Here is a 17636-nt window from a genome sequence, read left to right on the forward strand (position 1 = left end):
GGCTAAGATTTAGGGCTTTAATTCTCCTATTACCACACCAACAGGTACAAGGCAGAGAAAACTAAATCCTCAGCCCCTTCTTTCTAACTTTTTCAAAGGCTCCCAGCTCTCAAGTGCCCCCCCCCCAACACTAGTTAGGGTACTTCCCTCAGAATRGTTTCCCTAATGATAATCCATAAGTATGTAATTAGCCAAAGTCCCTGCAGCCCTTGCTTGGGCCTGTTTTTTATTCTCTTCAACACTCCCATTAACTTCAACGGGATTCTGCACAAACAGGGCCAAAATATCCATGTTCCCCCTGCCTATGGCAGGAAGCTGGGGATCAGCTTGCACCGCTCCTATGGTGGGTGCAGATGCACCTCAATGAGACCCGCTCTTGCGGAGCTGCTGAGGCGCAGRCCAGGGCCCATCCAGCAGCCCCTCCACCACTGCGAAGCTGAGGGCTCCCTGCGTCCCCCTGCATGCAAGACTRCACTGAGACACCTTCAATCCAGAGGCCAGTGTCACCCACAGATTTAAAGTCATTTAGCAAGTCCACTTAAACATGAATTGCAATTTGTTTTCCTCGGTGTCTTTGCATGGGCAAGGCCTTAGATGATGAAATGAATTGAAAGTCTGACTTTGCTTCTGTATTTGCACTGTTCCTATCCCAGCACAGCCTGGTCTATGGCTGAATACCTGCGTCAGCCTCGGTAGATATTGATACCTAAGATAACAACAAAGCGAAGTCCGACATCATTAGGGTAGGTCTGAGCATGGGCTCTGATAAAGCAAAAAAAAAAAAAAAAAAAAAGGCCCAAACCCACATAGCATGAATAATCCCACAAGAGAGCTGCTTGCACGCACACAGCGGTCTTTGGGCGAAACCCCACCACAGAGTTTGCCAGATCAAAGCCTATGTGTACATGGGCATGTTGCCCTCTGTTGGCTGCTCACAGAGCAGAAGGATATTTCTATCACTTCCGATACCGGAGATCGGCAGGAAGGGGAACCGCTAGAAGCCTCTGTTTTGGAAGTGCAGCTCCAGTCCTAACCCTGCAGAACACGTGGGTTTTAAAAGAGAGGAAAAGTAATCCCTTTATATTTACATTTGGCAGGAAGGTCCTGTGACAATTCTGATTTTGCTTTGACTTGTTAATAAAACAACAACAACAACAAAAATCATTGTGTTTCCAAGTTTTTGCTTTGGTAGCAAATACTAGTTATCATCCTTTGGACCTCAGTGCAAATTCCCACCACATGGGAGATGTGGCCGARAAGGGGGCTGCACGAGGGGGGCACGTTTGCTAGCTGATAGTAGGTAACAGTGCGATTCTCTTAAAATCTGCTAGAACGGGGAAAACATTATGCTGAGCTTGTTGAACTGGGTTGGGTTTTTTTTTGGCTGGTGAATCCCCAGCAGGGAAAATAAATAATAAAATAAAAGTCTTCCAAAGATGCAAAGATCTTGTAAAACCAGAAGTGCTGGTTTGCACTAAGTGCTACTACAAATCTGCTGCCTTCAAATCCCTTGGGAGGTTCGGTAATTTCATATGTTGGAGAGATAAGGAAGAAAAAAAATTGCTTATATTGCCAAACTGCACTGAGCTCTACTCTATGAGGCAGCGTGACTCCCATTGAACTCAGGCTGCAGCCAGAGTGCTGAGGAAGCTCTGGTTCAACTGTCCCCTCCCTTCACTTCTCTCCCTCCATTCCCCCAATCTGTTTTTGCCATGCTTTCCTCCTGCTTTAGCCAGCATGCAGAAGTAATGATCTCCCAGCAAAGGCAAAGAAGAGCACTTTAAAAGGGTGCAGGTGGCTTTGCCTTCCTGATGCATCAAACTAGCATGCAGCCGCCAGCAATGGGTATCCCACTTTCTAAAGTGCAACACTAAGGCAAACCCTTGAAGCCAAAGCCTAATCCGCTTACTCCCTGTGCTGGTCTCATGGAGCTTTTCAGCCTACTCACYGAGTAAAACATCCTCATCTTGAGCATGGGTAGCCAGATCTGGCCCCTCATAACAGCGCCAGTGTGTTATGGTAATGAAGTGCTTTTCATTCATGGATCTCAAAGCACTTTTTAAATGTAATGAATTACGGTTTATGAGCTTATTCTAAGCATGGCAAATTAAAATAAACAGATGAAAAATTTTAAAGGTTTTTCTGAACAATAAGTTGACAAAGACTTATTTTTCCTTTAGGGAATTAAATTATCCCTCTGTCCTTCATGCCAAAACAAAAAAGAAGAAAAAAGTTGTTCAGACTTTTATCTTTCCTCATCACACTGTAATCACTTCTCTTCAGCCTCATTTCCCCCCCAGCTTTTTATTCAAAGCACTGAAGCAGCCTTTGCTCTGCCTTGATATTTTATTAAAAAAAAAGGGGGGGGGGAATGGATGAAGGGGGAAAAAATCCCTTTTCCTGACTAATACTAATAATACAGGTCAAAATGTCAGTCTATCTACACTTAAATGGGGGAAAAAAAAAGGTTTTCCCTTTTTTCCCATGGTACAATAGCACTGGAATATAAATTACCAATGAAGATGAAATAATACTTCAAAGCACATGGGGAAAGGCAGCACAATGTTTACAAAGTATTTTCACCCGCATGATGAAACACTGAAGACAACGGTAACCAATGGACTTCAGGGGGTGTTGGTGAATAGTCTAAAGCTAGCATGCGGTAGGATTTTAGGTCCCTATAGTCTATGACCCCATGATATGCTTTGTTTAACAAGGGCAGCTGCAGTTATCAACAGATGTTTCAGCAATAAATAATTGGTATCATCTCAGAAAAGATCCATCTACCTGGGGAGAGGGCATAATGCCGAAAACACTGCTCCACTATTACAGCCACATTAATCTCCCATCTATCCAGGTCTCTCAGGGAGTTTACTGCAGGTGTTTATCCTGGGAGAAAGCAGACAAACGCTCCAAAGTTAGAGCGCTGTGTGGGGATTGTAAAGGAGGTCAACCACTGCCATAAATTTCTGTCTAAGGCCACACACACCAAAGAGAAGAAAATAAATACCCAAGAAGAGTTTTTCTCCACCTCTCCCCGCCCCCAATCACCGACTCCGGGATTGGGATGATGCTGGGAGGAGATGCTTGGGCTGAAATATCTGCTTTGCAGCAATCACAACCTTGTTGTTGGCTTTTTTTGGCCTTCTGACTGCTTCTGCGTTAGAAATAATCAGTGTCCTCAAAGAAAAAAACTTGCTGATCTTATTTGGGCAGGGCTCTCACTGAAACGGGCAAAATCTCCTGCTCCTCCTTGTAGTTAATGGCAGTTTTGCAGCCTGATTTCCATGGGGCCAGCTCCCACCCAGGTGCCCAGCTTTTCAGGTCAGATTGCCCCTTCCCACGAGGAACATAACTGTTTTGGCTTGGCATGTGCACCACAGTAAGTGCAAGAAAATCAAACCCCTCATCTTTAGTTTATGTCTGTCCTGCTAAAGAGACACTGGTTAGACTAGARATCACATTTGCTACCAAACAGGGAGTCCTCTATCTGCTGCAAGGCATGTCTAACATCTGAGAAAATTRGAAAAACAAAAAGCAATCCAACATTTCTTTCTGCTTTCTAATCTTAAACTCCTCAACTTTCATGATAGGATCCCYGAGCACAATTTGGATCCTGCAACTCCTTACTCAGACAATCATCCTTTACCCACATGAGAGGCTGCACAAGTAAATTCTTGGCTTCCCTGCCCTTGGCCAAGTTAGGTCCCCAAAGGGACCCTGCCAAGTCATTTTCTTGAAAAAGCAGTTGTCTAATAATGCAACCCCCCCTAAGACAAATAACCCTTCCCTCCTCATAGCAGTCTTGAATTAAAAACTGCATATAATTCTGTTGAAAAAYCTTAACTTTCTGTAAACATTTCTCACCTTAGCTTTATTTCAACACCAGATTTCCAGGAAAGAGGTAAACGTTAATCTCTGGATGTTACTGGAAACAGAACTACACCACGGACCCAGATGAACTGACAGGGCAAGTGCCCAGCCTACTGTCGGCAGTGCACATAGGGAGTAGAAACCGCACGAAAAAGTCATCACTGCGCGTTTCAGTGAGCAAAGTCCTGCTCCTGCAAAGTGCTCTGTGCATGAAGATCCCTGCACATCCCTCTGGTCACTTTTGGACAAGGCAGAGCCTGTTCGTGAGCTCTTCTAAGGCTCTGCCGCCTTTCCCCCTCCACCAGAGGCATTTTTCTCAGCTTCCCCTTCCCAGGGCAGCAGTCTGGTGCTAGTGTTTTTGACTTGCGGATTGCCATGTGCGCGAGAGGCTAAGCACTGGCCTTGCTAACAACGTACACATGTTCTTTTCCTTAACATCTAGGCACTTTTTTCTCAGCATAGTGGCAGTCAACTACCTGGATATAGGGAAAACTCTCCCCCCTCAATCCATTTTCTCTTCCCCGGCCGGGGAGAGCACACAAGACCGCAGCTACCAGCCGGACCCCAAACCCGAGCGCCGGCTGTCCTGTCTCGCGCGGTGCCGCGCTCACGCTCTCCCAGAGCCGAGGGGCCCAAAATCCAACCCCGAGGCAGAGCGCCGACTGGTTTTACGTGCTCGGCATCAGGCAGCGGTTGGAAGCAGCGCTTTGCCTCCTCCTCCTGCCCCGGAGCACGCCCGAGCGAGGCAGAGATGAGCTGCCTCACAGGGAGCGACTCACACACGTTGCTTCCTACCAACTCTAACAAAAAGCCCTGAAATGATTTGTAGCTCCTGGGCCCCTCTCTTGCCCAAGCACAAATGAAAGCCCCATCTCTCGCGTTGGCCCTTTGGCCCCCGGGAGCAGCCCCTTCCCAAAAGGGACRCGCTCGCCCCGGCTTGCCAACCAGCGCGTCACTGCTACGGCGGCAGCGCGGGAAAAGAAAGGGCCCTGAAATCCCGGGATTACCTACTAGGGCTTTGCACCCTCTCACGCGCCGCAGCCCTAGGTGTTACAGGGCAGGTGTGGTGAGCTCCGTACCAGCAGCTCAGGGAGCCTCGCGCTGATCGCATCTTGCAGGTTCGTTTTGTCTTCCGGGCCGACGTCGTGTTTGTACTGCCACTTCTCCGGCACAAAGGGCCACTTCATCTCCTTGGCCTCCTCCAGGAGGGTCCTCAGCTCGTCRGGAAGCGAGGCTGCAAAGGCCAGAGCGCAGGTAAAAGGCCTTGCGGTGCATTCAGCCCTAAGCGTTAGGGTAAGGCACCCACCCCGCAAAAAGCACACCTGCCCTCCCCAGCCTTTTCACAGCTGCCACGAACCGTTYGCTCTTGCCACAGGCTCTATCGCGAGGGCAGGAAGGGCTGCCTGTCACCGGTTACCCTAGTCTGCTCTGCCCTCGGCTACGCAGGAGCCATCAGGCACTGAAGCTGCCATTTTAGCAGAAGTAACGCAGCCCCCCGCTCTGCCCCCCAGCCCCGGGCAGCTACGCGAGAGGGGCTGCTCTCAGACAGACGCGGGGAAGTGTTCTCCCCTCCTGAGAAGGGCTTTCCTGGCAGGACAAACGAAGGTAACAGCGCAGGAGTCCGACCCCCCTGCGTTAAGGGCTGTATTTAAGATTTTGCTCATAACAATCATGAAGCCCTGTTACAAGCTTTAAAGGCCGCATCCAAACTGGGAGGTAAACCTGGGCTGCACACAGCGATTAGACAAAGAGCTAACGGGGTACAACAAGTAACGACAGTACGTTCTTGGGAATAATTATCCGACTGACAATCTAGTCAAAAAGATGTTGTTGGGGTCTGAGTTACTCAATGTGCTCTGAAAGAAGCTCACTTCTATAGCAGGAAGAGATTGCTTAGGCCACGTGTCTGGGAATGGAGACCGACACTGCATTTTCTACAAACACGTGGCTGGCCCCAGTTGAGGACTACATGGCCCCTGTGTGATATTCACACACCAGCTCCGCCACTGTGTGATACATCTTCTCTGAAGCCAAGGTAACTAAGTAATTTGCATTAGCTGAGGATGCAACCTGAGTTTCTGCGTTTTCCTTGCGGTTTGCAGGAGAAATAAAAAAGAAGCCACAAGGAGCACAGGGCAGCTTTGGCCCGAGCACGYTCCTGCTGCTGGGGCGCCTGACCGACAGCCAACGCAGAGCCAAGCTTCTGACAACCCCAGTCCTCATGCCTTCACCTGAGGGTTTCAAAACATTACATAAAGCATCGCTTACCTTCCAACTGGGAAAGCAAAGCACAAAGCAGTTAAATGCTAGATTTTGCTAAGTGCAAAGTGCTCSCAGCTCCCATGCACTTCACATGGGATACCTGGTGGTCAATCCTCCAGAGAGGTGCTGGAGCTTACCACGCAGAAGCAGTTTTGCATTTAGCTTACGCTGCTCTGTGGCTGCTGCCAAACCCCTTGTCCTGCTCACTCTCTGGGGCTGGTTCTTTGCTTCTGCCAGCACTAACCATCACCTGGCTCCAGCAGCAACCAAGTCCAGCTGGAAACTAACTTTACAAAACAAAATGATTAGCTTCAGTTGGATCTCCAAGCAGATCCAACTACGGATGCAATTGCTAGTAGGAACACACAGCTGGAGATCTGGGCCTGGATTGGTCCTTTCAGCTGTAGCTCACATTTCATTTTCCTTAAAATAGCAGAGAAGCTGCAGACTCAGTGTGCTGTGCTAACCACTAGGCCAAGCAGACTCTCTGGCCAATAAAAGTGGATTAACAAGGATTATTGACCAGATGGGGTTAATGGCGATCATCAGCTGCAGATCTAGCCCCTTCTGGCCATTAATCCCTAGAAAACCCCTGCTCAGAGACCATCATTACTCTAACGAGGTAATGYAATAAATGTATTATTATGTATTTTGAATGAATCTTTTATGTACAATTGTAGAAAACATGCTACATACAAATTTTATGTGTTTTTTCCTAGGAAAAACTGGAAACTCTGACACCTAAAGTCAGATCTTCAAAAAGTTGCCTTAAAAAAATTACATCACATTTTCAAACTTCAGTTTTCTCACTTGTTGCTGCAGTTCTGGACATGCTCCCTTTTATATATCACTACAGTTTCACCCACAACCATGTTTCCTGGCTTTCTGAAGTTGTGTCTGGAGAAGCTCCTCGCTGCACAGAGAGCAAGCGTATGGGAAGGTGGCCAGGTGGAAGAGCTGGCGRGTGGACAGAAGGCTGAGACGAGCTCCCAGCCTCACCATCGCAGCRATTCCTGCAGTATGGCAGCCTTGCAAAAATCAGCACAGGAGCAGGGATGCTCACCTGATCACAAGGAACACAAAATGATAGTAAAAAGCCCTATGTGGAGTGGTCATAAGGATGTTAATATTTGAAGACTGAGTTTCCCTAAATCTTTTGCAGTGAAAGATGAGAGATGCCTGGAGGCAATCACAGCAGGCACCTCTATAATATTTCCCYGTATGATCCCACAGGATTGATGTGTATGAGGTAATCCAGAGAAACAGAAATGGGATGTTTACGCAGAAAGCCTTTCTATCTCCTTTTCTGCCTTCTTCTTTTGTCTTTCTCAACAAAACTTGTTTACTTCAATAAAACTAAAATAGGAAAAAGTGTCAATAAAACAAAGATCCATGGGATGATGTCAATATTTGTATTTTCTCTAGTGCATAAATATATTACTGCTRTCCTCCTGTTCCTATTTTCTATGTTATATTTAATTAAACCGTAATCTTACCTGATGCACAAGAACAAAGAATATGGCCAAATTCTTTAATACTGAACTTTAATTTTTAGAGTCATCCTTAGTAGTCACTATTGCTGAGCTGCTTCGAAAAGGAATCTACAGTAATATTTCTGGAACACTTTAGTGAGCTGGAAGCCTTCAGTCGTCTTTGGGACGAGACCTTTGTATGAACCTAGCAAACCGCAACTTCAAACCTTGCTGTGGTGTCTAGTTGTCACCACATGGAAATAAATGCAATTAGCATGTTAGTTATAATAATATGATACTGTAATATAAGGATGTCCACTAGACCCCCACAAAACAGYCAGCGAGATAGCTACTATGGTTTTCAGCTAAAATCCAACTCCTAGAACAAGACATTATATCTGATAGCTGTTATCTGTGTAAGCAACATAAATTCACTAATTAATAGGGGGTTGAAAAGGAGATGAACCCACACAGGGGTTAGCCTGAAAGATTTGTTAAAAAAAAAAAAAAAATCTATGCCAATCTAATACCCGTTCTGTCTCCTAAAATAAAGCAAGATGAAGATTCGCTCCTCCTCTCCCCTCTCACCCCTATTTATATGTATTTGCCTTTCAGTTCTTCCTGTGCTTGGTCTGAAGAAAGCCAAGCTAACAAAGACCATGTCTGGGGGAGGGGAGGAGGAGAAACCCCCTCCGCGTTTCTGTTCAGAGAATCCCCTTGGCTCAAACTGCTGCCAGAAGTGACCCTGCAATAATGCCGTTCTGCGGGAGGCACATGTGGGCCCGATGAAGCCGTTAGAGCGCAAGCCGCTTGTTACTGCTGCTTAAAAACCACCTGCCAGCGGCCAGGGGCTTTGCAAAGCCGACAGCAGCCAACCTGCAAGTCTACGTCCTCCGCGAGTGCGCGCGCGCGCCCGCTCGCACGCAGAAACTGCGAGCAGGTATCGATATTGCTGGCGCTGCCCTACTGCAAAGTATTTTTCTTTCTGCTTTCAGCCAGTCATGGGATCAGCTCCTCAGAAAAGCCTGCACCCCGCTCCACACGCTGATCATCCATTTCCTGAAGCAGTTTACCTGAAGGACCATGTCTAATTCAGTGATTATAAGGGCACTGATTTACCTTATCTGGAACTAAACTGATTATTTCTCATACTTTGTGGTAGTTAATAGGAGAAAAGGAAAAAGGAGGATGAAGGAAAAACGTGCTACCTGATTAGGAGTTCAAGAACCTATTCCAAAGGGTGATAATAAAGCTTGAAAGAATTTGTGGTGAGAAAACAAAGTATCWTTTGTTGGAAAAAAAAAGAGAGAGATAAAAATCATCCAGTATCCATAACAGAAACCTGTATGCCACCCTCTATCACAAACACACTCAGAAACAGACTTGGGTGCTTCAGAAAGCAACAGCTGACCTCCCAGCAAGAACAAGGATGCTCACAAAAACAAGGATGCTCGCAAAACCATATTCTAAACTGCTCTCCTCTCCAGGACAAAGGGTTTCAAAAACCAAATTAACGTTATGGCCAAATCATTCAAGCCAAGCAAACCCCAAAATTACTAACACCAAACTGGAAAACAGACAGTACTGCAAATGTATAGTACTAAGCAAAACCAGCATGCAGAACTGAGTATTTGCAGATTTTTTTTCTAATGCTTCCCCCCCCCTCAGAAATTTCATCATCATCCCTTACTGTACCTCCTATACCTACTTAAGTTTTTTCTATTCTTCTGTGTTGCAGAATAGAGTTCATAACTTCCCCAGCTTGTATAGCAAAAGTGTAATCCAAGCAAGTTCAGCAATGCAAGCATGCCTTTTATTTTACCAGTAAAAAAACAGTGACAAGTCAGCTGTGTAGCCCTCTGAAAATCTGATTCCAGAGAAAACTGAACTGAGTGTTTTACACTTTTCACAATTAATGTGAACTGGAATTCACATTAATTTTTTGCATTTAATGCTAGCATTAAAATAATGAAGAATTCTTTTATTATAGCCCTCAATAAGTACTGCATCCTTTCCTGTATATTTATTCCGGCCATTAGCTGGCACGGATTTTCTTTTCAAGAAGGATTTTGCAAGTTTTTTCTCTGGACACCACTTACAGAGGTCACGCACATTTTACAAGATAAAGATTCAGGCAATGAGCTCTTTAATATATCAGGAGAAGCTGACAAACAGAAAACACCCTCCCCCCAGTTCCTATGAAAGGAGAGGAAATATGTGCCCTTATTCAGAAGTTGCATCCTTTTTYTTTCCTTCTTTTTTTTTTAATAACTGAAATTTATGTGCATCAGCAAACTTTCGGGCATTGTTCTTCCCAAACTGAACTGTTCCTTATAGCCTCATGTTTACTGAAGCCTAAAATTAGAACTGACAGCAATTCACTGCAACAAAGTGGGCTTCTTTCCCTGCCTGCCTGTAGCCCACATCCCATTCATGGCCTACAAATCCAGCCATCTCTTGACACTCATCTGCCAGGAGAAGAAAAATAGGGCAGGGCTGAGGACCGGTCACTGCAGCACACAGCAACCTGCTGGCTTGCTCCTGGTGCCTCTCCTTGGGACCTCACCTTCGCACCGCTGGTATTCTCGCTTGTCTTCCTCACGTGTGTCGGAYTCTGCTGACAGGAGCACGTCCAGAGCTCGCTTGCACTCCTGCAGCAGCGTGGCCACAACATTTTGACTATTCATGAAGCTTGATCCTGCTCCACTGTGAATTGGGTGTCCCTGGGTGCACAGTGATCAATTACTTAGGAGAAGACACGGATGCGAAATGAAAAGGATCCCTTCAAGGCTGAGGTACCTGCTGAACAAAAGAGGGAGAAAATGATTAACTAAAGTATCATCAATTATCTGAAAGACTCAAGCAGGGAGAAATAATAGAAGAAATACATGAAAATACATGACAGCCTCAGAAGACTGTATTGGAGGAGTGTGTGAAATTACTGTGGGGTCTCTGTGATAAACTGTGTGAGGCACACATCTCCGAGGTGCCACAGAGAAAGGACTTGCTTTTCAGTGGAGCTGTGAAACCACAAGCAGTGAAGCGACTTGCTGGGGTGTGCTGGACCACTTTGCATTTTGGAGGCTTGTGCTGTCAAGTACTTTTAGTGTGGACCGAGTCACAGACCTTTACGTACTCCACACTTGCTGAGGATGCCGTGTAAGCTTACGAGGCTCTGGAGGAAACAAGGACACTACCTCTTACCCCAGGGCAGGGGAGCATGTCACTCTCTCCTCTTACCTCTGCTCATGCTATCCCCAGTCTTTCTACACAACACAAAGTACCACCAACGTTTGTTCGATGCAGCAAAGCAGAAATAGCCTTAATTTTAAAGAAGTCTGCCTGAATTAAGAGTCTTCTTGCTGCTGATGCTGCAAGAGTGAAGAGCTAAGCTAGTACAAAGTCAAAAGCACACAGGACAAACACTAGAGTTTATTACAGCTTCACCAACTTTGTGACAGACAGAGACGACTGGGGCTTTTGTCTATCAAAAGCACAAGGTTTGCCTTTGACAAAGCTAGGCCTCCTCCATTGATGCAAGCTGCTGCTTCTCTTGCAGTAGCCTTTCCAAATCTGATCTTCAGCCCTGCTGCCTCCTTACCCTTTCTGTCACATGTTCTGTCCCCCAAACCGAGCCCTCAACACTTGCCAACCCCTCCTTTCCACCACCCATGCTGATCCCATACCTCTGCTTCCACGTCTCCACACCTTCCAACCTTGCACTTTCATCTGCAGGATGGCAGGATCTCCCAGTGCTGGCACGGTGTTGCGTGCTGCTGAGCAGGTTTCAGTAGCACCCTCCAGGATCAATGGATATGGGGAGAGGAAATCAGCTGATAGCACCCATGCACAGGGTCCAGATACACCGCAGCTGCCATGGGGCAGCTTGTAAATGATGTGCAGGAACTAGCGCCAAACCATACCCAGTTACTACAGTACCTTTTGGGGGATGTCCCTAGAAGCAGAGGTCCAGCAGCATCTACTTGGACTGCCTGTAGCAGAGGGCAAGCTCTCCATGCACACACACCATTACTAGGCTTGCCATAACTCCTCCACTGTAAGAAGCAGCAGCTGCTTCAGGGCTTATGACGTTGCCAATGGCAGCTCAGAAAAAGCGATTTCCATCTCAGGTATCTCTCAGTATCTGATAGAACAATTCAGAAGCTTTCAAAAATGAAGCATGGAGGAAATACTTGTGTTTTTTTTCCCATAGTAAAACAAATTTGATGACCYTTTCCCTCAGAAAAGCACTACTCCCATGTTTTGAAGCAATGTAACCTATGAAAACATGTCTAAAACTGGCACAATTATAGGCCTCTGAAGGAGGAAGGGAAGGGCAGGAAAGTACACATAAAAACACTGTTTGCTCTGCTGACTAGAAAAATCTTTCTTAGCAGCTATATTTCTGGACARTTTTTTCTCTTTTGCTGCAGCTCCAGGATCTCTGGATCATGGATTTGGTGGCAGAGAGCCTGTGTTCTCAATGGCACCAAGCAAGAGCAAGCTGCCAGATTGAAAAGCAGAGGGCAAAAGAGATGCACTCATGCGAAAAGAGAGAGGAACAGAGAGCCTGCCAGGGAAGGGCAGGTGGAACAGGGCAAAAGATGGGATTGATCAGCAAAGAGCCTGGAGGCAGGAGTCAGTCAACGGTACTGCGTACTGTAACTGCCTGGGCAAAATGAGCTAGGAACCCCCACAAGGGAGAAAAAAAGCCTCCTGACTCTTCAAATGAATGTCAGAGAAAGAAGAAACAGAGAGAAGCCATAAAAGGGAGACTGAGGGCAGGAATACAGMCATGTAAGAGCAATTAGACAGCAGGATGGACAAGCAAGAGATCAGCTAGATACAGAGCTGGTTTAAAAACTCAGACAAAGCTAAGACTGCTGGTATGTTTAATTTCAACATTTCCTAGGCTCTACAGCTTGGCTTTGCGATCACATAGTGCTTTGTTGGTGCCGACTCTCTCTGTGCCACACATACAGCTGCAGGGCTTCATTCTACAGCAGCTCCACTCTGGAGCACAACACAAAAAGGTCCTGACACGCTATTCAACGAACTGTGAAAGTAGACTGTAGTCTTAATGTTTTGGAGAGTACAAAGCATCCACTAGGAAGAATTCAGGAGTTTCAAGGGTATAGCATCAGACAGAGATACAGAGCAGCTAGGTTCAGTTCTTAGGTCTACTGTTGGCATTCTAGTGTTGTCAAGTCACATCCTCTGTGTCTCATTTCTCCCCTCTAGTATCACAGAAACAAAGAGGAACAGAGATCCCACTTGAGATCAGGCCYGTTTGCTGACTCTCTGAACAGACAGCCAGGTGCTGTGAAGTCAAACTTGCTCACATCTGTGAGATGCCAACTGTATGAACAAACGCACACACTTTGARGTCTTATCACTGTTTGTGACTGATCCAATGAAGCTTGTGCTTTGAAAGCTGTTAAAACAATGAACCCATCAGGAAAAACAACTGAATAAAATATACAGTTCAGGCCCCTCCACAAGGGGAGGGAGTTGAGCTGGGAGCTGACAGTGACCCCCATGCACAGCACAGCCCCACAGGGTCTGAGCAGGGCAGGCAGAGTCCGGTGCTGGTAATGGGGTGGGCCACAGCCCCCCACATGGTGAGGTCAGGGACCAGAACCAGGGTCTCGCATCAGTATATGGGTCAGGAGACAAGGCTGGAGACATGGCTGCAATGTGGGTCCAAAGTCCATCCAGGAGACAAGGCTGGAGACAGGTATCTCTGTGAGGTAGCTCAAGCCAGGACTGAAGGCTGAGCTCAAACAAGGTCCCTGGGCAAGGGTGTCCCGGAGAGGCTGGTCAGGGCAACTAAGACCTCCAAGAGCCCTGAYCCCTACGCTCTTCCACAGAGCCTAAGCAACAGTACCTTGTTTGGGTTGGTACAATGCAGAGAGAAATACGACAGAGAAGAGGTCCTCAGGCAGGATAWTCATGTTGACCACAGAATAAGTAGCATTTTGCACTGTATGAGTTAGAGACTACTTTTTCCAGTGACAGTTTGCAAAAATAAGCAAATACTCCTAGGGTTGAACTATCTGTTACATCAAAGATCACTTAAAAAAAAAAAAAAAAAAGGCAGCCAAACTCATGGGATTTGATCACAGCATGATGTTCTAATCCACATCCTAGTTCACAAAGCTTCCCTCTTCCTAAACAACTCTGGGACAGCAAAGACAGACATCTCAGCCTGGTGGCAACACCAAAAAAAGCACATCCTTGGGACAACCAGAGCCCTCTCCTCCCTACCCTGCCAGCTCTAGAAAAGCTGATCCAGTTGCTGTTTCTCCATCAAGAAAAGTAGCCTGCTCTACTATAATCACAGTAAMACACCTATTCCAGTGTTGCTTGTTCTGTTAACTGCACTGACATCTGCTAATTGATTTATCTGATTAAACAACCCTGTGTGGATGAGTGTGTGGCTTTCCCATGAGTACCTCTCAGGTTGGGATGAAGCATCCCTGCCATCTGGCCCTGACTCCATTCCTTTGTATAATTGATTTCTCAAAAATCTTATTTTCTAGGAAGTCCTCTCTAGTAACAGACATGTACATGGACATATCAGCCCCATTACAAAATGTGAGACAGAGAGGATAAGACAGTTACACAAGCACACTGAAGTGTGTTGAAGAAAACCTGTGTTCAGCTGTCACCCTCTCATTCCTAGTAGACACATGTTCCTAAACAAAATTTTCTACRAAGATGCACTAAAGCAAACAACTGCTGGGACATCTACCTTTACAAAAAATAGCATAGTATCAAGTGACTCAAAAGGGAGCTTACAAACATGCCCCAACTTCTCTGTGTGTGCTGCCACTAGAGTCCAGAACTAGTCTAAAGCATAGCTCGTGGACAGGATGGAGGGCTGCAGRGCTGCAGCCTAGCACACCACGTTGGTCTCCACAGTAAGAACGAGGGCCTTGTGGCTTCGTGAGCCACGATGACTGTGAGCCTCACAAAGAACTGATAGTGCTTAGCAGGGAAGCTTAAATTAGTATTAAAGTACAGCACTTGGCTTCCCAGGATTGTAAGGATTTACCTCACTGGGAAACTGCCATACCAATGATGAGGATGTATAAATTTCAGCAAGTGATAAATTTTTCTTAAGGTATATTCTTCCAAAGAACTAAATAAACAGTGAGAACACTTAGAGTAATAAAYAGTGATTTACAACAGCAATGACAACAAAGCAATGAAACCACATACACCAGCGCAATAAACGGTACATTAGTACTTAGAGTGAAGATATCCTTTTGAGACCCATCACTAAGGGCAATGATTTGCATCATAAAATCAATTTAAAATGCACCAAAGAGCTTTAAACTATAGCAGCATCCTTCTCACAGATGCCATTTTAACAGTGTGTTTTGTAACAGCTGTAGAATTGAATGACAGCTAGGACATGAAAATAACCAAGCACACAKCTTATAATTTGTGGCAAATGCAGTACCTAAGAGTAAAGCCAAATGGCAGTACTTGCACAAACTTCTGGAAGCATTTGGGACTCTTCCAAGTAGCTTTCTTAAAGTACTATTAAATCTGAACAAAAGGTTTTTAAAGGTGACTTGAGTTTTTGTGAAAACAACCTAAAAGAGGTTCAAAAATTGCTTGATATACTGCAAGACTATAGACAAAAATGCTTTCTAAGGACGCATCAGCAAATAATTTAGCTATTACTTTCAAAACACAGATCAAAACTCTAAGAAAACAATTTTACATCAGATTGAGTATTCAAGCATTTTCTGGAGACAGGACAGCCCCTTGACTACAACCCCTTGACTACAACCATGGGCACAGAGTGTTCTTAAAAGACTGACAAAAGTGTGACACTTCAAAACACAAATGATGAAAAAAAGCTGTGCCATTTCTGGTTGGAGCCTGGAATAAAAAACATTCTTGCATCAAATATCATGAAAAAAAAATCAAAAAGGCCTCAGGGGGAGAGATAGTGTATTTCTATAGCTGCTGTCTAATCAGAGGTGGGATTGAGAACAGAGGGAGGGAGGAAGGAAGGAATTGGGTGGGCTATAGTGAGATGATCTCTTTAATAAGAAATAGGCCATACTGTGACATTTCAGAGCCCTTGGGCTAGAAGACCAAAAGATCTGTCGAGAGAAAGGAATTCTAAGTTATACTGTGAAGAGAAGGAAGCCTGGAAGTCAATCTAGTTAGCTTAAGACTACAATTAGCTTTGGAAGCTTTAAAAAGAATTAGAGGTAATTGACATATTCAAACTTCAAATACAGCAAGCATAACAAGCATTTGCTTCTCAGACAACATCATTTGAGAAACGCTCCACAGCATTATGATCCTGAAATACAAATTAGAGATTGCCAGACCTCTTCTCTCGGAAAATATATTATCCTAATTTTCATCTTATTCAGGCTACCCTTCAATTCCAGGGAGACTAATGAAGAGGAAGCAAAGACCTGATGAGTTCCATGCGGAGACTACATTTATGGATTAATCCCAACARGGAGCAAATAAACCTTATTCCCAGAGCTCTCAGTTGGGACTCGGCACAATCAATTGAGGAATGGATAGTTATTTATGACTGTGGCTGTTTTGACTTTCAAATAAAAATTTTAATTATTTTAAGTGCTACATTGGAAGTTAGAATTTGAGCCCTGTTTTAATGCCAGCTATGCCTTGCTCTCCTCCCTCCTAACCCCAAACCACTCTGGTCATTATGATCCAGTTTAAATGATACTGATCTTCATGCCTATCACATTTGAAAGCACTTGCCCAAACAAAATCCACTGGCCAGACAATATAAGGAGAAGGAAAAGACTTGCTGTTTATCTGCAGCAAGGAGGTTTGGACCAGAGTTTCTGTATGCTTGTGTGMGGAAAGGTTAACTCCATTTAGGAAGAAGATTCCCCAAAGTGGAACCAATCTAAACGAAAAGAGCACCCTCAAACTACGCTGGGCCTAAAGAAGTGGAGTGCCCATCTCAGAAACTTCTTTACACACCCTGATCCATCTTTACCTGATGTGTTTCTTTGCCTGTTTTTACAACCAATTTTAATATCAAAGTACTTATTTTTAACAATTATTTTTCAGTTTAAGTGTCTGTACCACCTATACTTCTACCATTCCAGTGTACTGAACTAAACTGGTGGCAAAAGATTCTTCCCTTACCATACATTTTAGCTATGCCAACCCCACGTGGCAGTATAGTATTTTCAAGAGGAACTGAGATAGGAACACTTGCCCATCCCTGTCTGTAAAAAACAGTTTCCTTATTCTATCCAAGTAATGCAGTGCTCAACAAGAAGACTGTATATAGCAGCTCTTGCTGTAATGTGGTACATCTGCAGGTAGCTTCCCTCAGGCCAATGAAGCTATACAAACTTTTGAGCAAGATTTTTAAGCTGGCATAGTGTCTTGATTAAATAAGAGAGACAGTGGTGAAATTGCATGAGAGGGACAGTGCTGATCTATTTTTGCTGCAGACCCCTCTCCCCTGAACTGACAGAATTATGGTTTCACCTTCACTCCAGAAGTGTGCATGATGATATTTTGATTCATCTTGCTTTATATAGGTGAAGTACATGAAGAACATGTAAAAGATTGCCACTAGAAGAGCAATTGGACATTCAGGCCTATACTTTTCCTTCAGCGGGGATCAAGTGAGATGGCACTCAGTTGCTCCCTCTCMTACGAATGTGAGTGTGGGCCCTCCAGAAACATTGCCATTACTTGTGCTAAAAAAAACAGGCACAACTTTACTAGCAGATTTATCAACCATGGGGGGAAAAAGAGCAAAAAAACAGAACACATGCTAGAATTAGTTATTACCACAAGCAAGTACCACATTTCAAGCTGATGAGTCAAGAGCATCCTTTACAGAAAGTAAGTTCAGTTTCCTAACTATTTCAACAAACACATGCTTGTGTTTTACTGCAGCATTTCTCTTTCTTTCTAGTACCTGGAGGCTTTGCTATACAAAAGAGACAAGATGGTTAAGAAAAAAAATCGATTTGCTGGGGGCTTTATTTATTTATTTTC

The 17636-nt window shown here is 44.9% G+C and overlaps 1 protein-coding gene across 4 annotated transcripts in view; it reads right to left on the reverse strand.

Moving 5' to 3' along the window:
* ALPK1 (alpha kinase 1) overlaps positions 1-17636 on the reverse strand; it is a 51428-nt gene that overhangs the window by 21126 nt on the left and 12666 nt on the right. For 2 of the 4 annotated variants that reach the window (XM_085309195.1, XM_085309214.1), the window contains exons 2-3: positions 10174-10406; positions 4953-5107 (exon numbers count right to left, since the gene is read on the reverse strand). In XM_085309195.1, coding sequence (XP_085165321.1) covers positions 4953-5107; positions 10174-10294 — 276 coding nt within the window. In that variant the 5' untranslated portion in view covers positions 10295-10406. Of the gene's footprint in view, positions 1-4952; positions 5108-10173; positions 10410-17636 lie in introns of all 4 variants that reach the window. The other 2 variants (XM_085309204.1, XM_085309186.1) reach the window with 1 other exon arrangement.

Source organism: Rhea americana, unplaced genomic scaffold, assembly GCF_003343005.1.
Source record: "Rhea americana isolate MKP2758 unplaced genomic scaffold, rheAme1 scaffold_106, whole genome shotgun sequence".
In the NCBI taxonomy this organism is placed as follows: Eukaryota; Metazoa; Chordata; class Aves; order Rheiformes; family Rheidae; genus Rhea; species Rhea americana.